Source organism: Eptesicus fuscus, chromosome 17 (genome assembly GCF_027574615.1).
Source record: "Eptesicus fuscus isolate TK198812 chromosome 17, DD_ASM_mEF_20220401, whole genome shotgun sequence".
Taxonomy (NCBI): Eukaryota; Metazoa; Chordata; class Mammalia; order Chiroptera; family Vespertilionidae; genus Eptesicus; species Eptesicus fuscus.
This window is the reverse complement of record NC_072489.1, coordinates 10,978,271-11,003,139: the sequence shown is the minus strand read 5'-3', so window position 1 is coordinate 11,003,139 and position 24,869 is coordinate 10,978,271. Positions and strand designations below refer to the sequence as shown.

The 24,869-nt window shown below is 52.8% G+C and overlaps 1 protein-coding gene across 1 annotated transcript; it reads left to right on the top strand.

The window, feature by feature from the left end:
• The first annotated feature begins 219 nt into the window (after positions 1-219).
• PRXL2A (peroxiredoxin like 2A) lies at positions 220-19,680 on the top strand. The gene is made up of 6 exons (XM_054728944.1): positions 220-371; positions 10,193-10,372; positions 11,994-12,085; positions 15,093-15,233; positions 15,840-16,004; positions 18,951-19,680. The coding sequence occupies exons 2-6, from the start codon at positions 10,195-10,197 to the stop codon at positions 19,068-19,070; spliced, it is 696 nt and encodes a 231-aa protein (XP_054584919.1). The 5' UTR covers positions 220-371; positions 10,193-10,194; the 3' UTR covers positions 19,071-19,680.
• The last annotated feature ends 5,189 nt before the right edge of the window (positions 19,681-24,869 follow it).

Sequence of the window (24,869 nt, the reverse complement as noted above, 5' to 3'; positions counted from 1 at the left end):
TAACGAAAGAATCAGGGGTCCATGGTCGCCACGCAAAGGACTGAACGAAGCTAGAGCTTGGAGAACGAGGGACACACGCAAACAGCCCTTGGATGGGGGAGAGCTGAAGTGCAGCGGCACCGGGCCGGGCTCCGCCCACCGGGCCAGGCTCCTCCCACGGGGCGGGGCCAGGTCACGCCGGAGCGGCGCGGCGGCGCAGGCGCGAATCTGCGCAGGCGCTGGGCCCACCCCGGGGCCCCTGGGGCGGGGGAGAGTGTGGTCCTCCAGTCCCCCGCGTAGGGCACCGGAGAAAGCGGGCGGGAGGGGAGCGCGAGCAGGACGAGTTCCACGGTTCCACGCAGGGCTCTGCAAGGCATGTGACCTCCGCGAAGGTGAGGAGACCGAGGCAGAGCCGGGCCGGCGGTGCGCGGATAGATTAGCTGCGAGGTTTACTTTGTGCTCCCGATGGGCGGGTCCTGACCTCCCCGGCTCGCCGGGCTCGGCCGCACCTGCGGGGCCCGAGGGTGGTCCCCACCGCGCTCAGCGGTCAACGCCCCCTCCGGCCCCGCAGCGCCGGCCCACCCGCCTCAGCGCGCGCGCTCAGTGGAAAAACCCCGCGTTTGGGGCCGGGACCCGGCGCCTCTGCCCCGCGAAGAGCCCTCGTTACCACCCCGGCTTTGAGGGGGGCCAGTGGCACCGAGCTGCCTGCGCTGCTGAGACAGCTGAGAAAAGGACTCTGCCCTGGCGCGTGGATCCCGCGCGCCGAGCCCGGGGTGGGCCCGGGGCTCCGATGGTTGGCGGGCGGGACAGCCTGGAGGTGAGCGAGTACAGGGCGAGGGACCTGGCGTCCGCGGCTCTGGGCTTGCATAGGGTCTTGTGTTTTATGGGACCACGATTTCCAGCTTTTTTCCGAATCTCGAATCTCGTAGGCACCTGTTTGCCTCCCTTCCCCAAAGGTTGCACACTCCAGGCATACTTGGAAAGAACCCATGTATACATTTTAAAACACTGAGCTGAAGTCTAGGAATGAAAAGACGAGCAAAGCACCATTCTCGGGGTTGTCGCAGGGACCTGGAGGGGAAGGAGATGGAAAAGATGGGAAAGGCCCAGCCGGACCAGGGCGGTGCGGAGGCAGCACACCCCAGTTCAAAGCCAGACTGGGCGGCCAGCTGACTCCGAGCCTCTTCCTTCCCACACCTTGCGCCTTCCGCAGCCCAGTTACCGAGACCTCAGTTTAGTTTTTTGGTTTTTTATTTTATTTAAATGTATTTTCCTTTGAGCTTGGCAGGTAAAAACAAAAAAAGAATAATTACTTAGGATTTATTTTGAAAAGCATTGTCCCGGAGCCAGCTTGTCTGTATCTGGATGCTGCTCTGGCCCAGAGAATTGGGATTCAAAATGCGAACCCCAACTCCTTGGAACTTACCTGGTCATCAGAAGCCTTCATTTCATGCACAAACAGCATATTAGGAGCAATTACTGACCAATCTAGGAACGAGTAAGAATTGTACCTCACATTTTTGTCACTCTTTGTAAGGTGGCTTGCAAAGCACCACCCATACATTTTATCCTTTGATTCTCACAACTCTGTAAAAGGTAATTTGGGCCAAAACTGGTTTGGCTCAGTGGATAGAGCGTCGGCCTGCGGACTGAAAGGTCCCAGGTTCGATTCCAGTCAGGGCATGTACCTTGGTTGCGGGCACATCCCCAGTGGGGGGTGTGCAAGAGGCAGCTGATCGATGTTTCTCTCTCATCGATGTTTCTAACTCTCTATCCCTCTCTCTTCCTCTCTGTAAAAAATCAATAAAATATATTAAAAAATATATATATATATAAAAAAAAGGTAATTTGGGAATTCTTCCAGTTTTATTGATGCAAAAAAAGAGTGCCTTGTCCACGTTCTTACGGCTTGTAGGCATTTGAATTCGCTTTTATTATTGGTCCAGCCCTCCCCAGATCGCCCTCCTGTGTAAGGCATGCCACTCAGTTTAGGTCTTCTGCATTGCCTCTGACTGGGTACAGAAGATGCTTGTATCACTGAAATGGCGCTTGGAAAGCTTGGTGAGGACGAGTGCTGGGCTCTGACAGTGTCCCTGCCAAGGTACTTCCCTCTGTGGCATGCTGAGCAGAGAGCCCTGAAGCCTCCCTGTGCTGAGCTGGTGTGGCAAGAACTGCCTTTGGCACTGACGGAACCAGACTCACCTCTGAGCTCAGTGGCCTCTGGCACAGGGAGATTACATTGAGCGGTGCCCTCTGCCCTCGGTGGTGCTGGTGCGGAGGCAGCGTTGGCAGGCTGCAGAGGGAGCAGCAGGAATGTGCGCTGTGGCTCAGGCAGTTAGGTCAGAGGGCCCCAGACAAGCCAGAGTTCCCTCCAGACCTAGAACACCCACACAGGAGGCTGGTGTGCAGTGGCACAGCTGGAGAGGGGGTTCAGTGTCCCTGCTCTTCAAATGGCCGACCCTCATAGGAGAAGGAGTGAATCCGAGCCCTTTGAAGAGAAAGATAACGCGGCCTTACAATTCGGAAGTGCTTTACTACATGTCACATGGTTTCGGATATATGCTTCCTGGCAACCCTTCAAAGTGCCCTTGTTTTTAAGGAGACACTGAGGTTCAGAGGGACAAGGTGACCTCTCAGAGTCGGAGTGAGAACCCAGGGTTTTTGTCCCGAAGCGCAGTGTCTTATGGTATCGCCTTTGCCTTCCCATCCGCACCCATGCAACTTGGTAGACGAGGTGCTCAGAGCCGAGTCAGGAGACTGCAAGCGAGGGGCAGAATGGCCAGATATTTGAGAGGCAGAGGGGTCTAGCTTCAGGATCACTGGTCAGAGGAAAGGCCTCTCCTAGCCCCACATTCCTCCCTCACCCAGGCAGTGTCTCAGAGTTTCCCAGTAGCTGACCGCCCTTTGCTCTGCTTTTAGCATCTGTTCAGAAATTTCTGAATCCGGCATCTGAAAGACAGGCTGGGCCAGAGCTGGGCAGCTCATTGCAAGTAGCTAGTTCTATGATACTTGAAGACAAGGGTGGGTGGGAACAAATTCCCTAGTGTTCCTGGGGTCATGGGTGCCCGTGTCACCAGGCTGCTTAGCTGGCATTTCCAAGCCTGTGTCGCTATTCAGAATCGGCAGGACTTCGTTACAAGCGCTTCCGAATTGTAATGGCTTCTCAGCTACAACCCTTATGAAAACGTTTGGCTTTGGAGTATAAGCTGCTTGCAAAGCACTGGGCTTGGGAAGGGCTGGTGCTATCTCTGGCCACCAGATTCCCAGGCCCCCTTCCCGAGTCCTGACCGCGGTCCCGCCCCCCCCACCCCCCATATACACTCTGTTCTAGCCTCTGCAGGAGTGTCCACTGCACGATAAATAGTCATGGACTGGGAGTTGGGAGTCCTGGCTGTCACTGACCAGCCTCCCCCGTGTGACCTTGGACTAGCTACCCTTCTCTGTGCCTTAGTTTCCTTATTTACTCAGTGAGGGAAGGGCTGAACCAGAGCTCTGAGGAGAGGGGACTGGAGCCCAGGAGAGCAGAGAGAGCTGAAGCATCCTCTCCAGACTTGTTCCCTGAGGGCCCGAGGCAAGGCGCCCACGTGCACCCTTAGCTCCCTTTGTTTCCTCGGCACCCCTTGGCACCCCTTCTTCCTCTGGCCCTGGCTCTGCCTCAAGCCAGCTCATTCTGAGGAGGGAGGATTCCCTGGGTGGGGCTGCACTGGGCAGGTGTCCCCTCCGTGTTTAGAATATGATGCTGTCTCTACTTGTTGCAGGCATGAATTAACCCACCCAGTGATGGTGCTTTGTTTTATTAAGACTTGATCAGTTCCTGCCTGGAGACGGGTCCTTGAACAGGCAGCAGTCGGGGCGGGTGAGCGGGAGGGGGGGGGGGGACGAGGAGCAGGGATTGGGAATGCACATCCAGCAGCAGAACAGTAGCACAGCGTCCTATAGCTTTCTGGACGTCAGAACCCAGGAGTTGTAAGCATGCGGTACTTTATAGTGTCTTTGGATGTCGGAACTGCGATAGCCTCATAGATTTTCTGGTTCCTTCCTCTGTGTATACAGATGAGACCCAGGCCCAGAGTGCCTTCAGAGCTTATGTCGATTGCCCTGCCAGTGAGCAGTAGAGCTAGGACCCAACCTAATTCTACCTAAACCCAGGTGGGAGTGTGTTCTTTAAGGTCACGCCGGCGCTGTCCACAATTATCGGTACTGAGCTGAAATTGGGTGGCTACAAATCAGTTCCAACTCTGCCTCACTGTGGCGTTTAAAGGGTAAAGTTCAGATCATTTTGTTAGACATTTAACGCCTACCAGTTACCAGGATTTGTGTTAAGCGCTGGAGATACAGGAATGAAGAAGTGGCCCCTGCCCTCATATTGCTCCACCATACTCTGTAGACAGACATGTAAAGAACTCGAGTAGACAAAGTCCATTTGCTTGTGCAATGTGCAAAGAGATGTGTATGTTTGCATATGCACGCACACTATATAATCAGAGGCGAGGGAGCCGTCAGTTGCCAGGGCTTTCCGGACGGTTTTGGAGAGAAAGTGGAATTTGTTCCAGGCCTCCACCTAGTTGGCATGGATGGGGAGGGTGTCCTGGGCAAAAGAAGCGACAGGAGCCACAGTGGAGCCAACAACATGCTCTAGTCGTTGCACTTAGAGGTCTGGCGAGGGTGCGGAGTGGCAGGGCTGGGCAGAGTGGCGGGCTGCCGCCAAGCTGTGGAGGGCTCTGTCCACGTGCTGAGGAGGTCATGGTGAGAGTCCAACGCCAGGGAAAGGTGCTCAGGTCGCTGTTCCACTCGCTCTGGCTCCAGCGTGGAGAACAAGCTATGGAGGACCCGGCTGGAGCCAGGCCAAGCCCAGTTGTGTGGTTCCTGAAATGGGCCAGGCACAGAGTGGTAGGGGCCAGGGCCAGGGCCTGGACAGAGAGCAGGCCTCTTGGTTGAGAAGAGCATGCGTAGCAAACGTTTTCCTGACTGAGTGGATGTGGGCAGCGAGGGAGAAAGAAGAGTCAAATGTGACCGTCCGTTTCTGGCTTGAGCAGTTGGCTGGATGCTGTGTCCTTCAGTGAGCTGGGGAACTGCGGAAGAGAAACTGGCTCTAGCGGGGGTCACTCTCGGAGGTGCTGCAGCAGAGATAACCTGCAGAACACCCGAGTGGAGCTGAGTCAGGAACAGCAGTAGAACCTGGAAGTCAGTACCAAGGTGGTGGGGGAAGTGCTGGAAGTTGGTGAGGTAGCCCAGGAAGGGAGGGTGGGTTGAGAGGAGTCACTTAAGTGGCAGGAAAAGCAGGGAAGGCAAAGGAGCTGAAGAAGAGACAGCAGGTGAGGGGCCTCTGTGGTGCCAGCGACTTCCTGGGTGTGGGGAAGAATGGGGCAGTGGGTAAGTGCACGGAGGAAGGAAGGGAGGCCTGCCTTTGATTTCAGTGAGTGGGACACATGGGCTGTGTTAAGGGCTTCGCTTCATTGGACTGCACCGGATAGCAGGGAGAGCTGTTGGCACTTGATAAATGTTATAATCTGCATGACTGCAAATGACTCAAACTTTGCTCAGCTTTCTGAAGGGCTAGGGGGCCTTGCCAGCTTTCTGGAAATTGACTATTGGCAGCTGCAGGAGCTCCAGGGTTTCTGGGAGGCCTGGTCCTGCCCATGGAATGAGGGAGCTTCGGGCCATAGGCAGGACTCGGGAGCTCCGCCTCCAGCCCTCCCCTGCTGCCCGGCTGTGCCTGCTCACTGGGTGAGCCTCTGTGCTGTCCGCAGAAGCAGGAGGGTGGACGCTGTGAATGGTGAGTGCCTTGTTCCCAGGTTTGAACTGTCCAGGGTTGGGCATCAGGGACCGTGTGTGGGGGAGGGAAGATACCTTGTGACGCTCTGGGCTGCAACAAAGAAACACTGCACATTGAAATGGGCAGGAGAGGGTAGAGTTATGATGAGGAACCAAGAATGTGCAGACTCCCAAGTGAGCTGTTTTGGGTAGTCACACGATGTCCCTGGGTTGCTTCAGGAGCCTTAGCATTCACCTGACCAGCCCCTCATTTTGGAGTTGGGGAAAATGAGGCTGGGTGGGGGGTGAGAGGGCTGCGGTGGTGGAAGGGAGCCTCGCTGGGTCTCCTCCCCCAGGACCATGCTCTTCCAGACCAGAGCTGCCACTCGGAGCTGCCACAGCTGGCGTTGGTTTGTGGTCTTATCGTGCGTCACCTTCTTGTGTGGGAGAGGACAGATCAGATAAGCCCCACAGTGGAGCACTGGATACTGTAGCTGTGTCAGGTGGGGGCTGGCTCTTCTGTAAACAACCTTGCTATTATCTTTCAGCGAAACTGACCCTTTCCTTAAGGGAAGGGGCTGGAAAGGGAGGACAGAGAAGGGACATCTGTCACATGGTAAATTTCCTTTAGCGTCAACATGGTTTGACTGTATTTGATGACTGGAAAAATAAGATGATCTTTTTAAATTCTCTTTAAGACAAAGGAACCCACAAGTGAAGGTGTGGGGAGGCAAAGTGTGACTGTAGAAAGACTTCCAGCTTTGGGGTCCCAGAGGTCTGGGTCCAGGGTGCAGCCTGCTGCCTGCTGGCTGTGTGGCACCCGAGAAGGTATGAACGTCTCTAGCTCAGTGCTGTCAGCTGCAAAGCAGAACCGGGTCTGCATCAGGAGGCTGTTGAGGGAATGAAATCAGGCCGTGCATGTCCGGTGACACCAAGTAAATGCTGCTTCACGGGCCTCGTGAGTAGCCTTGGAGACCCATGTGAAAATGCATTGTTCGATTTAGTTATGAAGGCTCCCTCTACTCCCCCTCCCCTTTTTTTGTCAGTGGTCCGGGCTCAGAGTCTGCTCTCGCTGTGCAACAAGTTGCAGTGGTGCATACTCTGAGACAGGCCAGGATGGAAATTGCTTTGTAGTTCACGGGGCCTTGGCTGAGGGGCTGGACCTACATACTTCCTAGGTGTTTCCGAAGTCAGTTTTCACTGCTTTCCACTGGCAGAAGAGCCAGCGGCCAGGGGCCCCAGGGAGCATATGAGGCCTGACTCTCACCTCTGGTGCCAGCGAGGCTCTCACTAACTAGCGCTCCAAGGCGTGCGGATGAGGGTCCACCCCCTGCTCCTGCTTTCTGGGTCAGCCAGAGGGGTGGTGGGTGGTGCACATTGCTCCTGGTGGTGCTGGAGCCCGCATCCTGTACCGCACCTCTTGAACTTGAGCTAGAGAGCTGGGGGCCTTTGGGTCATTCTCAGAGTTCCTTCAGTGCTGACATTCACCCCCAGCTAGCCTGCTGCTCCCCAGGTTTATTCAGCCCAGGCCCGACCTGGCTCTTCCATCCTGCCCCTGGGGTCCTACATCTGCTCCAAAGACACCTGCTCTGTGGCTGCCTAGAGCAGCCGTAACCAGCTCTCAGCCTGTGCTGACATAGCCCATGCTCATCCCTTTGCCCAGCTGCCTTACCTTTCCTCCAGAATCTCTTGTTACCTGTGTCCTAGGCCTGTGTTTCCTTGAGGGCTATGTATCATTTAGTTTTATTTGGAATAAATAAATATTTGGAAAGAAATTGTGAGCCTGGTTGAGTCTGATCCCTTGTGCTCTTGTGCAAATACATGATTGTTGATGGAGCCCGTGCCTCTGAGAATAGCTGTGGTGTGCAGTGAGGGTGTGGAGCTGACCGTAAGGGTCACTGGGCTTCCTGAAGGGCACTAATGTGTTCCAGGAATGGCAGCAGGTCCTTTTGTAGGGTAGATGTAAGCTGGCCTTTGAGTCCTGGTGCAGAAATGTTATCAGCTCTGTGATCAGAGGCCACGCCGTGTGCTTCTGAATCATACACACATGTCAGAGATCCAGGGACATTTCCAAGTGTGTAAACATACAGCAATTGTTCCAGACGCTGGGGGACCTCTTGTTTACAGCAGGCAGGTGAGAGCTATGGTTTTCCTCCCAATTGTTTTCTGAACTGTAATCCAGTAATGTGTAACTTTGCTACGTAGGAGAATTGGAAGCCAGCCTAAGAACTTTGGGCCGGCTTCCTGCTTGGCCCAAGAACTTTGGTCTTCCATAAGTCATCATCTCCATCACTCAATTCTATTGGACTCATATTTCAGCGCACATAATGGAGAGCCCACTGTATACTACACAGGTATGTGCTGGCACAGGAGGTTCAGAGATAAACTGAGGAACAGACCGGTCTCAGTCTTGTGTCGAGCACATGAGACAGATCATGTGCAGTATGGGCACAGTACCAGTATGGGCACAGCACCTCTTGGGCTGGGAGTGGAGGTAGGCAGAGCATCCAGGAAGCTTGGAGAGGTGTTTTGAGTCTTGAAGAATAGAAGGAACAGGTTAGGACATTCCAGGCAGAGGTATGATGTGTTCCTGGCGTTACTCTCACTGTCACCATGGCTGCCCTCCCACAGTGAGCTGAGACCCCGGCTGCTTTGCTCCAAGACAATGCTTCTGAGACTCTATGTGCATGTGAATTGCCCGATCTGATTACAATGCAGTGTGTGATTCCTTCGTTCTGAGGCCAGCTGCAGATTCTGCGTTCCCCACGGTGCCAGTGCTGACCCAGGAGTCCACATGTTGAGTACTGAGGTTATAAGAAACTTCTCTCCCAGCTGAGTCCCCCGCATCGGAGATACCATAGTGGCGACCCTTTCCCCAACACACACACACCGGCCTCCCCCTTTTCCCCTCTCCCCTAATATACTGGATGCCAAATTCTTCTTTCTTAAATGCTGCTTTCATTTGGTCATTCCCACCCCCACCTAGAAGTTCCTTTTTATTTCTTAACTCAAATCTGAGCTTCCCAGGCTGGCCCAAACTCTAGTCTGACCTACCTTTCTTTTCCCCAAGACAGCACTACCAAGTTACTCCCAGCCCCACTTCCTGGCCCTGGCGGGTCCCTCGCAGCCCCCTCCCTTGGCTCCAGTGGTATGCAGGGTTCTGGGCATTTGCTTAATCCTTTGGAGAAATCCTCTCCCCAGCCAAATCCAGCAGGGAGAGCTGTCTTAGATTAGGAGGGCCTTACACACACACACACACACACACATGCACGCGCGCGCTCCAGGTCTATACCTGCTGATCTCAGCACAATGAGTTATGCTGATATTCAGGGAAGAAGGCTCCAGTGTAAGTCTGGTCCTTAGGATGGCGAGAGGGACAATGGAAAGATAGATTCCGTACGTGGTTGTCATTTGAAGGAAGGCTGGATGGGTACCTGCTGCTGCTTCAGGGGTGGGCTGCTTCCAGGAGCTCGCACCCCTCAGCACAAGGCTTCCCCCTTGGAGGAGGCACTGGTGCACTGATGAGCTCAGAACAAGGCTGGACGGTTCTGCAGGCCCCGCTGGCGCTCCCGTTCAATGGCAATCCCCTGCCCGGTGCAGACAGCGTTTGCCCAGGCCCTCTGCAGCAGACACCAGCGCTGTGCTCTTACATACGCCCCCATTCATTCGACAGGCATTTATGCATTCTGCTCGTAGGGAAAACTGTCGGGTTAGATACTGGTGTCTAATAGCGGTCATCTCTTAAACTGTAAGTGAAAAGCTGGTGGGCGCTCTGAAGATCTCTGTGTTCTGGTCGACGATGGTTTTGTGCATTGCTTCTTTTTTGTTTTTGTTTTGTCTTCATCATGAGCCTGTTTTATTTGTATAATGAGTAAAAGGTAAAGCTATTCTCAGATGGGAGAAATGTACCGAGATTGCCTGCCTACCACAAGGGAGGCCCTGCTGGGAACTGTCTGGGGCTGGATGAATAGGGTACGGTCTCTGTTTCTGAGGGATTCTCAAAGAGGAAGAAGGATAGGGTCGGTGGGATGAGGTGAGTATCCTCTGATCACTGAAGAGAAGGCTGCCCTCCAGGGGAGATGATAGCCCAGACTCCTGGACTGTGAAGGAAAGGCAGGCATTGATGAGGGGGGAGAGAGGGCGCAGCCCGGGGGGGGGGCAGCACAGAGCTGGGAGGGAGGCCTGGGCCTGGGCGAGGGAACTCAAGAGGAGCGTCTGAGGGGGCTCCTGACTCTCGGGTGAGCTCCTCGGGCAGGAACCTCCATGTGTCGGTTGCATCCAGCTCTTGGGGTGGCAGGTGCTCAGCAGCCTGGTCCCGTCCCATCTTGCTGCTGCGGCTCCCCTGCCCCTTGCCCCTGGCCACCTGGTGGCTGCCCGGCTGAGCCTTGCACTTTGGCAGATCACAGTCCCGCTGTCTTGTGAGAGCAATAACATCATCTTCCTTCCTCTCAATCTCCAGAAATGTCCTTCCTCCACGATCCAAGCTTCTTCAACGTGGGGATGTGGTCGATCGGCGTGGGGGCCCTGGGGGCTGCTGCTCTGGCACTGCTCCTGGCCAATACAGACATATTTCTGTCCAAGCCCCAGCGAGCAAGCCTGGAGTATCTGGAGGAAATAGACCTGAAAACACTGGAGAAGGGTAAGCAGTGACCCCTCTGCTCTCAGTACTTTTCCAAGGCACTGGGATGCAGGCTTATTTTTTCTTTGTAAAATAACCTTTTTTTTTGTAATTGAAAAGATAATATAGCAGCGTTAGGGAACATTTAATAACTTTTTAAATGACTGATAATTCCATTGCCTTAATGATACTTGTTTTTATTTCTGCACATTTTTTGCATGTTTACTTACATATTACTATATATTTGTGATCTGGGTGTACATGCTAGGGTTTTCTTACCAAGTAATTTTTCACTTTCTATTGCTGACTCTTTAACTATAATGATAATTGCTGCATAATATTTAGTAATGTTGTACCACTGATTACTAAACCAGCCGCTACAAAGTGTGTGCTGAGGAATCTGGGCTCCTGGATCTTCACAAAATAGGAGCTCCCCAGCCAAATACATTTGAGAAACACTGTATCCAATTCCGAGTTCCTGAGGCTCAGCACAGGGCTTTGCTCGTTGAAAGGAGGTGCCTGGACTGTTGCTGGCACAGGCATGCCAGCCCTCACCTGTGGTGCGGCTGCGCACACGGAGGAGCCCAGGGTCGCCCTTTTAGAACGGACCTGCCTGTCTCCCTGGAGTCCCGTTGGACAGCTCAGACCCACACGTTTGCATGTGGCAGCTCCGTTGCCTCACTGTGCTCTCAGCTGTGGGTCTGGAGTTCGGGGATTTCAGTCATGCCGATAGTGTGGGTAGAGCTGGCATGAGAGTTTGGTGAAAGTTGGGGTCACTGACTGGGCGGTTTTCAGGTTGGCCCCTCAAAGGGAGGCCATCGTCATCTGCTCAGTAAGCGAGGAAGCCTGTCAGAGGAAGGCAGGAACTGTGAGTGCTGTTTATGATGTAGATGGTCTTTCTCAGGGATCAAGGAGTCCTGCTTTGTTCATCCCAGGGATTCCCAGTCTCATCCTCCTCTCTTTTTTTATACAAAATCCCACAGGGACATGGATTTCTCTGAGAAATGTTAAAATAGTAAGGGTTCACACGTATTGACCCCTCAGTGACTATTATTAGATACTGTGGTGAGCACTTACATAGGAATCTGTTAACACTCCCTGCTGGACATCTGCTTTTATAACAGGGAAACTGGGGTTCAGGGGGAGACCCAGCATGGCCAAAGTCCCATGGCTAGATGCAGACGCGGTCTGGCCCTGGAGCCCGGCTTGAGCTATACCACTCTACTACCCCAGCTATCCCCAGGGGTTTCCTCATTAGGCGTCTTCTACCCTCCCTATGGATAATATTGTGGGGTAAATATATTTAAAATTTCTACTCACTTAATCCCTTTGGATACTTTTTTAAGAGTTGGGATTTGCTTAGCTGCCACTGTTCCAGAAATGTTTCAGTTTGGGGTGTTCAAGTTTGCAAATAATTTTTTACGGAGAAGGGGCGTTTGGAGTATATAGTGGGATCCTAACATTGTATGAATTTTCCTCTGAGGATGACTGTTCCCCATCTGTGCTTCCTGTTTGCTTTCCTGCATGTGAAATGCAGGTCCAGGCCCTCTGCGAGGCCTGGTACCACTGATGAACGACTGAGCTGTAGGGCGGGTGGGCGGGGCTGGGCAGAGAGGGTGCTGAACTGTTTTCTTTTCCCCAGAACCAAGGACTTTCAAAGCAAAGGAGCTCTGGGACAAGAAGGGCGCTGTGATCATGGCTGTGCGGAGGCCAGGCTGCTTCCTCTGTCGAGAGGTGAGTGCGTTTGGAGATCTGTTCAGAGAAGAGGACCCCAGAGGGTGGGGCCAGGGCACTCCAGCCGGGACCCAGGACCTGCAGGCCCACTTTGGCCTTTGATCAACACTGGTCCTTCTTTTGTCATTTGCTCTCGGATTTCTTGGGACTTATTCTCTGTTTCTGCTCATTTAACCACTCACCATATCCTGGGGTTAGCAGCACACTTGACTGTACTTTGTGAATCCCTGGCCCTATCACTCTTGCACTGTCCGAGTCCTGGACTACCTTCCTGTTGCATCAAGGACGGGACCAGGCCCAATTCCGAGTTCCTGAGGCTCAGCACAGGGCTTTGCTCGTTGAAAGGAGGTGCCTGGACTGTTGCTGGCACAGGCATGCCAGCCCTCACCTGTGGTGCGGCTGCGCACACGGAGGAGCCCAGGGTCGCCCTTTTAGAACGGACCTACCTGTCTCCCTGGAGTCCCGTTGGACAGCTGAGGTCCACACGTTTGCATGTGGCAGCTCCGTTGCCTCACTGTGCTCTCAGCTGTGGGTCTGGAGTTCGGGGATTTCAGTCATGCCGATAGTGTGGGTAGAGCTGGTATGAGAGTTTGGTGAAAGTTGGGGTCACTGATTGGGCGGTCTCCTGGTTGGCCCCTCAAAGGGAGGCCATCGTCATCTGCTCAGTAAGTGAGGAAGCCTGTCAGAGGAAGGCAGGGCCCGCCTTGTTGCTTTACAGACAGGTAAACCCAGGGCCAGGCTAGTTTGGTCACACAAGTCAGTGGGTGGCAGAAGACCCAGGTCTGAGATCCGGGCCCTGCCTGGGGAGAGCTGGGAGTGACAGCACTCCCGCACTTGGGACGGCTTTGCTTCTCCGGTGGCGTGGCCGCGTCCACGCTGTCCTCCTCCTCCTCCTCTGGGTGTGCTCCCTGACCCTCAGGCATTCCTCCACCTGGCCCATCTGTCCCCTGCTTGTGTGGTCGGGCTGGCAAAGAAGCTGCTGACGGCGGGACATGTTGTGCTCGGCTGCACCTGCATTCAGGGCGCTGCCACGCCTAATATTCCATTCGTGCCCCACCACATCCCTGGAAAATACAGCTGGTTGTTTTGTAGAAGAGGAAATTGAGGTCCTGGGGCTGTGGCAAAGTCACACCGCTGAGGGGAGGTATGTTAGCTTCCTATTGCTGCTTTCACAAATTATCACAATCTCAGGCTTTAAACATTACAAATTTATTATCTCACAGTTAGAGGTCACAATTCCGAGGCGGGCCCCATGGAGCTACAATCCAGGTTTCAGCGGGTCTGCGCTTCTTCTGGGGGTGTAGGAGGGAAACAGCTTCCGCCCTCCAATAGCTCCGAGAGGCCGCCTTCGGTCCTGCCTCGTAGCCCCTCCCTCCATTTTTAACGCCAGCAGTGGCTGGGCGAGTCTTTCTCACACGCGAGTCTTCTGCTTTCCTCGTCCACATTTAAGGACCCTGTGATTCCACGTGGGAACCACTTGGGTAATGCAGGATAGTCTCCTTTAAGGTCAGCTGATGGGCAGCCCAGATGTCACCGGCTGCCTTACTTCCCCCTTGCCTTGTAACAACACACATTCACAGGCTCCTGGGATCAGGATAGGGACCTCCTTAGAGGTCCTCCCGTAATTCATACTCAGAGCTTTTGATACCAAATCTGTGATACCTCCAAATACCAGCACGCGGCCTGCTGTGACTTGATTTCTCACGGCAGGTTAAACCCGGAAGGTTGCTGCCTGCTTCCTGTGCACTGGTCTCTGCCCCAGCAGAGCATTTTGTGGGAACTTGTGTTTCTAAAAGGACAGTCCGATGGCAGTCTGGCCTATTTTGAGTGGCCCGGGGAGGAGGTCCGTGACTGTCCATTCATAGCTTTGCATGGGGACACACCAGAGTAGAGAGCCCAGGAAAAGGGAGTGAAACGTTTCCTGTCACACACATCGGGCCTGTGGGCCTCTCTGCTCTGGGGCAAAGCTTGCCATCACCGAAGCCTGTAAAGCACCGTAATGATTTCTGCTTCGTTGGCTGTGCTGTTGTTGTTGTTCTAGAAAACAAATGAAAAATTAAACATAGTGCGACTATACACCAATGTGTTGTATGGGAGGCGAGTGAGCTGCATTTGGGAGGGTTTCATGCTATTTCTTTAATTCTGACACCAAATGTGAAAAAGGAATTTGTTCTTCACTTCAGAGCCTTCCCGTGACACAGGCCGTTCTTAGTCACCCAGGCGGGTTCCTGGGAGGCCAGGATGCCTTGCTGCTCAGCTCAGCTGCGTTCTCTGTGTCCACCTTCGCCTTCAGCTCTTCCCACCTGGTACCTAGTGCCTTCTGTGCCTCCGGCCGCGCGCTCGGCACTGAGGGGTACAGGAAATGGAGACCCAGTTTCTAGCCACGAGGCACACTGGGAATGAGGAGCCAGTGCTCAGCTTAGTGGTAACACGCAGACTCGGTATAGGAATCGCCCAGCAGGAAGGATGGGATCTGCCCAGAGAATCAGGCCTTCCCCCCAGGCCCGCGGGCAGGGGCAGTTTTAGAACAGGGCTCCCTTTCTGGAGGGTAGGAGCTGAGCTGCAGAAAGGAGGCAGGTTATTGCCATGAGGGGAAGCCAGCTGAGCAAAAGTGTGGAGGCAGCTATCCCAGGCCTGCTTTTTGGTCCAATAGACCCTTGTGCTATTTTGGTCTAGTGCAGGGGAGGGGCTAGAAGATGAGTTAGGAGAGAAGCTAGGAGTAAATGACCATGTTTGGCTGCAATCTCTTAGATGTGGATGCTCCCTGCCAGAGGTTAGGGCACCCATCACGGGAGCCTGACCCGTCCTCCCCACCAGGCAGAAGACAAGAAGCCTGTGCAGAGGCCTCGTGCCCATGGGACAGTGTCGTGCGGGGCTGCACAGGCCTTCATTGTTTCTGGCGTTCTGTTGCCTTTGTTCTTCCGCATTCAGGGCCAGCCGTGCTCTGGGCTGGAGGGAAGTGGGCGTTGGTTGGCCACAGAGCCCTGACCTTGGCTCTTCTCTGCAGGAGGCTTCGGACCTGTCCTCCCTGAAGCCCAAGTTGGATGAGCTGGGCGTGCCCCTCTACGCCGTGGTGAAGGAGCAGGTCAGGACCGAAGTGAAGGACTTCCAGCCTTATTTCAAAGGAGAAATCTTCCTGGATGAAAAGGTGTGTCCGGGAGCCTGTGAGGGACAGCAGGGGACTGTGCTCCGGAGTGGAGAGCTTGGTACCGGAGGGTGTGTGGCCTGGAGCTGCAGGCTGGGCTGGGCTCCCTGTCAGCTGCCCTGCACTTGCAGGGCCTTCCCAGCCTCTGAGCTGAGCCTGATCGGACACTGAAAAGCTGTCCCTCCCTCGTGTTAATTGAGCGCGTCCTGAATTGTCACTTGGGAAAGGTTGCCCAGGAAGTGGCTGAAACTCCACTGGTTCTCCCCACCCCACAGGTCGGGGCCCAGCACAAGCCCCTGTTCCTTAATTCATTGCAGTCATATTTGTTTCCCCTCCCTCCCCTCTATGAATGTGGGACTGAGTCACCCGTCAGGCCCAGGAGCCCTGTAGTCTCTAGCAGTAGGCCAGAGTCAGGGCTGAACGCTGTGGGCCAGGCCCTCGCAGCCAGTGCTCCTGGGGTGTATGTGTGTGTGTGTGTGTGTGTGTTGGGGGGACACGAACCAGCAGGCTGAAAACCAGCAGTCTGAAAACCAGCGCCCTGCTGGGAGCCTGTGCGCCCTGGGGAAGGCGGCATCCAGGTACTCAGAGGGTCTGTCTTCGCTGCTACAGAAGAAGTTCTACGGCCCCCAGCAGCGGAAGATGATGTTCATGGGGTTCGTCCGGCTGGGCGTCTGGAGCAACTTCTTCCGGGCCCGGAGCGGAGGCTTCTCTGGAAACCTGGAAGGCGAAGGCTTCATCCTCGGGGGCGTTTTCGTGGTGGGATCTGGAAAGCAGGTAAATGCCCGGGTCTAAGGTGTCCATGTCTGTGAGCCTGAGGCCCCGATGGGGGCGACTTTCCCTACTCGGCCTCCCTGAAAACCGGGCCATGGGGAAGGGGCAGGGGAAGGGAGAGGAATTGCCGTTTATCACAGACCTCACTCCTCACAGTTTGCAGGCGAGGGAGGACTCCGAGGTGGCACTGCCGGGGCCTGAGCCAGGCCTTGTGAGGCCGAGTTCTGCTTTCTGTGCCTGAACAAAAGCATAGGTTTTCCTGTGGAGAACGCACTTCTTTGTGGTAGTCCCAGGTCAACAAGGGTGGACAATAGAGAAAAGTGGAGGAGAAAGGACTCAAAACAGACCTGATTAGGGGAAGTAGCAAAGAGATGTGGGAAGAGACTCCGCTTCCCGCTGTGGGGTCCTGGGGACAGAGCCGCCCCAGTTTTCTCAGGCGCTGGCTGTGAGGATCCAGAGTAGCTCGGGGACCCCAGGGGTGTGTGTGGGGAGATGAGGTCTCTGTGGGCCCTGGAGGAAGGCAGGTGGGTGAGTGCTCCAAGTCAGACCTTGGGCAGCCTCGAGCCTTGGAGGTTCCCCTGCGCCAGAGGGCAGTGCCTGCAGAGGCCGGGAGGATGCAGAGCAGGGAGGGGGTACGTGGGTGCAGGCTCGAGGGCCTGGCAGAACCTGGAGACGGGGCTTGATTTCAGCCTGGTCTCCGACACCCTTAGCATGGCATTAACTCTTGGCCGCATCTGTAAAAAGACAGGTTGTCTGCATTGGTGGACCTCACAGCTAACACTGATCATTCACAGGACTTTTCCTGATTTGGGAGGAATAAAAGCAAATGGGAATAGAAATCCTTCCATTTCTAATCCCTTCTTTAAAGCTTGGTAACTGCTGTTGCTGGTCTGAATTAGAATCTGGTGTGAGATGGTGTCTGATTTAATGTAAACCTATTTGCTGGCTTTCTGCCAATACCAGAATGTCATGGAGATATGACTGCCAGAGAGGGCCTGCCTTCTTCCCGGAGCTCAGCTCTCATGTCTTCACAGCCAGGCTGGGACGTTAGGTGTGCTTATTCCTACCCACGTGTGAGGAAATGGGCCCAGAGACATGAACCCCAGGCAGCAGCTAGTAAGTGGTGCAGTGGACTCGAGACTCAGGACTCCAGTCTGTCCTGCCCCGCACCTGCCCTTCCCTCACCCCAGCCTCCCTTTAGCAGTGGTTCCCAAAGGCCCTTCCAGATGCCCTTGCACTTGGGCCGGCCACTTCTTCAGAGGATGGCTCAGGCCCTGCCCACTCTGGCCTTGTGGGATTCCTTCCCCACCCTCCCTCCTTCCCTTGGCCCCGGGGCAGGGCTTGGCTCACCTGCCAGCCTTCTCTTGCCTGGCGGTGACTCATGGGGTGCTCACGGGCTCCCCATTCCTGGCTGGCGTGCCCCTGGAGTTGCTAGGCGTGGTGTTTGGCTTTGTTGGTGCTCCCTGGAGCTCCTGCCTCCTTCCTTCCTGCTGGAAGCGGAGGGGCTGGAAGCTGACGGCTGGCCGAGCCTCGAGACTGGCCTCCAGGTTCCCTCGGAGCTGAGCTCTGCAGCCCTTCTGTGCCAGGTGCCTCAGTGGGGTTTCCTTTGTAATCATCTTTAAAGCATAACTACTTTAGAGAAGGAATGTGTTTTCCACATAAACAGTTTGAAAATGAAACAGCATAAGGTAGGGAGAGCGTCCTTTATGCTCAGCCTCCACCGAAAACCGGCTGGCACAGAGCGGAGCTGAGCGGCCTTTTGTTTTACTGTTTTCAGAAGATGGTTTCTTACTAAACTAGATGTTCTTCTTCACTTAACGGTGGATCATGAGCATTCCCGTGTCATGTATGCCCCTCCTGCCCCTCCGCAGCACTGCAGTGTCTCATCCTGCTTTGCTGGCAAGTAGATAAGTTTCCTGGTCTGCTTCCCTGTATCACCTGTGTGCTGGGACTTTCCCCTTGCAAGTTTGACATGCTTGGAGGGGGCTTTATAAACAACTAGAGGCCTGGTGCACAAAAATTCGTGCACTGGGGGAGGGGGTCCCTCAGCCCGGCCTGTCCCTTCTCACAGTCCTCAGGGGATGTCCCTGGGGATCAGGCCTCTTTGGGAGGTGACCAGGCTGATCAGGGAAAGGCTCTGCCCCCATCATCCCGCTGCTGCTGCCACTGCTGGCTGCTGCAGCTGTGAGGCCTGAGCCCGGGGCCTTGCAACCACCGGGGCTCACCGCTGTGGTTTTGTCCGGATGGATGTCCAGAAGACAACCACTCTAATTAGCATGTTACCCTTTTACTAGTATAGATGGCACAATGAACACGTTTACAGCTGTTTACTTTTTAAATTTAAGATGAGTTCCCAGATGTCATGGGTCAAAGAACGGTTAACAAGGATGCCTTGATTCTGACCTCAAACACATTATTTTATCTTTCTTACCACTTCAGGGTACTGTGGGGTACCCTGTGTCTTAGTGCATTTTCCATCCCAGCATCGGAAGTGAGGGCCCATTTCTTAGGAAAACTTAAGTGAAGAGAGGGCCTCTTTTCAGATAGTCATTCAGCACCTGCCAGGGGCTGACCTCTGAGCTCTGCTCCCATACTTTCGAGCTCATTCGGTCCTCTTGTCCTGGCACATCCTTTTACCTCACCTCTCCCTGTGGACATCCTGGTTACTCTCCTGCTTTACCACCTGGGAAGTCTTCCCTGATCGCTGGATGAGATGTGATCACCCATGACTTCCCACTCCCGGAGGCTGCGGTACAGTCCAGACATTGTGGCGTGGCTGTCCCCTGATCCGCCCCCAAGGACTGAATCCTCAGAGGGAAGAGCCAGCCTGATTCGGCCTCTGTCCCCCGCTGCCCGAGCACAGGGCTTAACGGACAGCTGCCGCACGGCGTCGTCTCATGAACGAACGACTCGGAATGAAGACTGATGTTTCCTCTCCTTTCCTTCCAGGGCATTCTTCTCGAGCACCGAGAAAAAGAATTTGGAGATAAAGTAAACCTAGCTTCTGTTCTGGAAGCTGTTAAGAAGATCAAACCACAGGCTGCAAGTTTAGCCTCAGAGAAAAAGTGACTGTGGGCTCTGCCCGCTCAGGGATAGCGAGGGGCTCACCTGTGTGCACAGGATGCCCGGTTTCCACTCTGTCACTTAGGCCATCCCCTTAGACTAGATCATTCATTAGTTTAACATTGTGCTCTGTTTAGGCTCAGTAAGACAAAATAGCCCCCAAATAAGACTGATAAAAATCTAAGTCGTGAGTGAGGGGTATTTCAGCTGAAACCTGAAAAACCTGAGGCTTAAATCTAGCTGGAGCACAGCATTACAAATATATATGGTGTTTGAGGTGCTGTTATTGGAAATGAGTTTACTTTCATGTCTTTAAAAACCTAGGAGAATTTGGTGATTGACTAGAAGATTGCGGATAGAAGGCTTTTGGTTGTGTGTTTTCTATAATGACTTGTTATATAAGGTTAAAGTAATAACATAAAGGAATGATGTGCTCTGAATGGCTTGATAAAGGTAGATCATAAAATGAAATCTGTTTTTTGTCTTCCTTTCTAACCGCAGAGGTTTGTTTATCTAGTTTAAATTATCATCTCTGGCTTTACTAAAATTACGCAGCAGAAATTGCCTGTGATACAAGTTTTTCTGATAAAGCCAACAATAAAAAGATTTACCATAATGATGGCTGAATTTAAATTGTCCGTGCCAAAGACGGGATGTGAAAAATCAGCATTTCTGAATGTGGGGTGTGAGCTGGCTGGTTCAGGGCTGAGGCGGTGACTGGTCTGACTTCCTGTGGCGGCAGCGGTGTGGTCTGTGCACAGGCCTGAGAGGGGCTGGGCTCCTGAGCCTCCAGGGCACGCTCTTCAGGGCTTCACCTGGGTCACACGGTGACTCATCCCCCAGGAGCCGGGGCCCCTGGGACTCCAGCTACTGAAAGGATAACGCCGATGAGAATTCTTTGGTGCCTGGAAGACTCTTGATTCTGAAATGTCTCTCTTGCAAATAAAGAAGAGTCGACCCTATGATGATAAGGTGACCAGATCGTCCCGCTTTTGGCGGGACAGTCCCGAAATTTGACAATTTGTCCCGCGTCCCACGGCGTTTTAAAAAAGTCCCTATTTCTTCTTTCCAAATAGGGACTTTTTTAAAACGCCGTGGGACGCGGGGCAAATTGTTAAAAATCGAGACTGTCCCGCCAAAAGCGGGACGATCTGGTCACCTTACCCTATGAGGACGTTGCCGCAATGGATGCATAAGGGAAATGATTTGATATGATTTCCCTCGCCAGCTGTTTTACTCCTGCGACCTCGAGCAGCGGGTCTTTCTTCTCTGACTGGTGTGGCGTTGTGCAAAGCGCGGCACATCGAGTCGTGAGATGGGCTCTCGTTCTAGTTGAACTGTGGGACTTGGAGCAAAGCTCTGGCCCTCAGCTCTCTCACTGGTAAAGGAGCATCACCCTTCCTGTCTACCACGCGGGGCTGTTGTTGACGTCGTTGAGGGGATGATCAATACCGTAAGACAGTGCTGCTCGAGCTTTCCTGCACCTACGGAGCTTGGTAACACGGAGATGGCAAGAAAAAGCCAGACCCTGGCTCGAGGCAGCGAAGGCAGGTTTCTTCAGGAACGGGCGGTGAAGGAGAGGCCTCTATCAAACAGCGCAGCGGGCCTCTGCGCAGAGGGGCCTGGGGTTTTACGGGAGAAAGAAGGCGTGGGGAGGAGACACGCAGGGGCTCAGAAGTGGGAAATCACAAAAAGCGGGCTGGGGGGTTGCTCCATCTGTGTCTGCTAACTGGCCATCACCTAGGCCTCTACCCTCCCACAGAGACAGGGGTGGGGCCCCAACTGTTCTGATGATTGCATTTCAAAGGGATGGCTCCCAGTCCTTGAGAATGACACTCCTGGGTTTCAGGGATACAAACTTACACATCTCAGAGACAGAGAAAGGATTTACTATGGTAAGTTTTTTAAATGAATGCTCTTAAGAAAAGGGAGGTCAGAGACCTACAGTCGGGTGTTTGACCTGAACAAGCTAAGTTCTTTTGCCAGCCTTGAGCTTTCCCAGGCCAGGGACTGGGGGAGGGCCGGGTCGCCCAGGGAAACAGCCTTGAGCTGCTTTGTGAAGTCTAGTGTAGGAGGTGGGCGAAGCCATTTGTGCTGCAAGTTTCACAGTTAAGATGCGTTTCTGCGTTTCTAACAAGCTCCAGGGGATGCTGACGTCTACTGGTCTAAGGCGCACACTTTGAGAAAGGGAATCTCAATGGCCCTACAAATCAAAGACAATGTCTGTGGTCTTTGGGCTTGAAGCTTCAGCAAGTCTCTGACAAGCATTGGCAGGTTCCTTTTTCTTTATCTGAGAACCCGAAATAATGCAAAATACCGGGAGAATGCACGAGAGAGTCCTTGGTAAAAAAGCCGAAGGTTCTCAATTTGGTACACAGTGGAACCACCTGGGATGGATGTTTAGAAAATCCTGCCCAGGCCACACCCACAGGTACATTCAATCAGAATCTGGGATGAGACCCAGGCAACAATATCTCAAAGCTCCCGGATGATTCCAGCATACAGCCAAGGCTGAGAACTAAAAGAACTCAGTGTCAAGTTGCTATGTCAGAGCTCCCACCTCAACTTACCCAGAACCAGGCTGCTCCCAGTAATCTCGGATGAGTTTTGGAAAATAGTCGTTAGGTGGCAAGGGTCAGGGATGGTGTGGATATGGATGTGGAGGGATCCTGGTGTGGAGCGGGACCTTTAAGATAGAGACTGTTTGGGTGGGTGCAGAGGGTGAAGAAATGGGTCATTTCAGGAAGGATCGAGGCCCTGCACCAAGATATGGCTGGAGGGAAAGAACAGAGGTATGGATGGGAGAACAGGGAGGAGCGGGTCCGCTTCCCCAGTTCTCAAAAGCAGTGCTCTTTTCTCACGCAGGACTATTTTAAAATTAAAGACAGACAAACACCATTTTACTGAGGGGGGAAAAAGCAGTGCTCTGGCTACTTTATTTCTTTTTTTTTTTTAATGTATTTTTATTGATTTCAGAGAGGAAGGGAAAGGGAGTGAGAGATAGAAACATCAATGATGAGAGAGAATCATTGATTGATTGCCTCCTGCATGTCCCACACTGGGGATCGAGCTCACAACCCGGTCATGTGCCCTGACTGGGAATCAAACCGTGACCTCCTGGTTCATAGGTTGATGTTCAACCACTGAGCCACGCCTGCCGGGCAGTTCTCTCTCATACTTTATTTCTCTTTTGCCAGAGCCAGGCATCCCTGTGGGGTGGGGTTGGAAAAGGAAGGTGAGCTGGGGGGAAGAGGCTGTAAGGGGCTGTGGTAGAAGAAATCAGAGAGTCCAACTGAACGCTTCTCAGCCCGAGCCACGTTCCCTCATTCTGTTACCAATGTCCCATGGGACAGGTAAGGCAGGTATGACTGAGTGTATGTTTGGGAGGGAAGGGGAAAGAAAAGTTGCCTTGTTCTGCTTTAACCCCTCAGATTCTTTCTAGGTTTAAAGAGAAACGGTCTTTTGTTTAGAAGGGATCCCTGGATTGGGGGGAAGGGAGGGGGGATGATCCTTTCAAAGACAACATACTCCTTTCCAGGTACCTCTGGCCACCTTTCCGTGCAATCTAATGATGGTCCGGGCCAACCCAACAAATTAAGAGTAGGAATCCATTTTTCCCATATTCAGGACAAGAACAGGGAGTAATGCAGACAGGTTGGCCCGGGACGACTTTTTCTTTCATAAAAGTGGACACTTAGGCAGAGACCTGGAAGAAGTAAGGGATTATGTCTTAGGAATTTTGGAGGAATAATGTTCCAAGCAAGGGGAACTGCAAGTAGAAAGGCCCAGAGGTGGGGATGGGATTGTCATATTCCAGGGACATTTTGAAGGAAGTGTGGCTCGAGCAACATGAGTGAGGAGCAGAGGTAGGAAGTAAGATGCGAAGCTGGTGAGATGGTAGATGCACACCCTGTGGTCTGGCAGGCCCTGGTGAGAACGGAATTTTACTGAGAGAGATGGGAATCCACGGGGGAGTCTGGTGAAGAGGAGCAGCCTGATTTGATTTATATTATTCTGACTGCTTGAGACAATACATTGTAGAGATCGTAGGTTCCACCAGGGAGACCATTAGAATGCTACTGCAATAATCCAGGCAAGGGCTAACAGGAGGTAGACCCGTAGGTAGCAGTGGAGGTGATGAGAAAGTCAGGTGCTGGATATATGCGAAGGCAGAGCTAAGAGGATTTCCTGAATGATTAGATGTGGATGTCAGAGAAAGTGGAGTCAAGGATGACTGCAAGATTTGGGGCCTAAACAACTAACTGCATGAATTTTGCACTAAAGGGGAGCAGGAAATGATGGGGTAAAGGGAAGGTTTTAATGTGCTACAACAGTTACAATGAATACACTGGAGGTGTCAAGATCAATTTGGGGTGCATCAAAACAGTGTTAGGGAAAAGAATAAGCTTAGAAAGGCTACATTCCGGATACAATTTGCATAAAGTTTTAAGGCACGCACAACAGTATTGTTTAAAGATCCATGCATATGTGGTAAAGTGTAAAAACATATGGAATGATAAACAATGTACATCCAGGGTTGAGCACCATCTCTGGTTGCTTCACACTTTAAAAAAACCTATTTCCCAGGCCAGTCCTAGTCCAGTTAAACCAGAATCTCTGGAGATAAAGCCAAGTGTCAGTATTTTTTATAAAGCTTCCTCGGGCATTCTAGTATGGCGGCAGGGTGAAAAAACCACTGCCTTAAATTGAGAAACGACTGTAAAGTCTTACAGAAGCACAAGGAATTTCCCCCTTTTATATTCAGGCCTTGGACAGAATATGTGTTTTGGAGTTAGGCAAGAGACATAATTTTCATGTCTCAGCCAGGAAACATGAAGAAACTCTCCCAAGAGACAGATGAGCCCAGACTGTGGCCTTTTCATACCCAAGGTGCTCCTTGGAGAAATGGCTGCCTGCAGGTTTGGGGCAGAAAATGTGATAAGCCTGGAACATATTGTCAAACTAAATATTAAGTACGCTCTTAAAGACTACTGAACGCTGATGGAAAGGATCCAGGATCTACCTAGAAAAGGTTCTCTCTTGCTAAAGATGGGACAATGTGGACATCTTTAATTGCATTGGATTAAAACACACTGGATATGTTCAAATCCATGAATTTAAAAAAATATATTTGGATAATGCTAAAAACATCACTCATTTTAAAACCTGGAAAATAAAGAAAAAGAAATCAGCATGTATCCTGCGTTTTTGTTACTTCAAAGTAACCAAAGAGTTGATGAGGGAAATTTCTCAGAAGTCCTCTGAGCCTGTCCAGCCATAGTTAGAATGGGAGAGGTCAAGGCGTGGCCAGTGGGAGGGGCCGAGTCCCTGCAAATACCTCTCTGGGTCTGTCCATTGGTCTGTCCATTGGGCAGCTCCCTGCAGAGCTTTTCTGCCGGCAGGTGTTGCCTCTAACTCAGTGGTCGGCAAACTGAGCCACATGCGGCTCTTTGGCCCCTTGAGTGTGGCTCTTCCACAAAATACCACGTGCGGGCGCGCACGTACAGTGCGATTGAAACTTCGTGGCCCATGCGCAGAAGTCGGTTTTCGGCTCTCAAAAGAAATTTCAATCGTTGTCCTGTTGACATTTGGCTCTGTTGACTAATGAGTTTGCTGACCACTGCTCTAACTCACTGCACTCTCTTCATCCAGCTAGATGTGCTCGTCCCACTTCCTACTCCAAATGCTCCTCCGGCACAGACGGAGTTGAAATTGTGGGCAGGAGCAGCTTTTTGATAAAGAGAAAAGGGCTCTGAACTAAGTCTCCAGAGCGGTGCCACCATGAAACCCTGGGCCAGTCTCTTC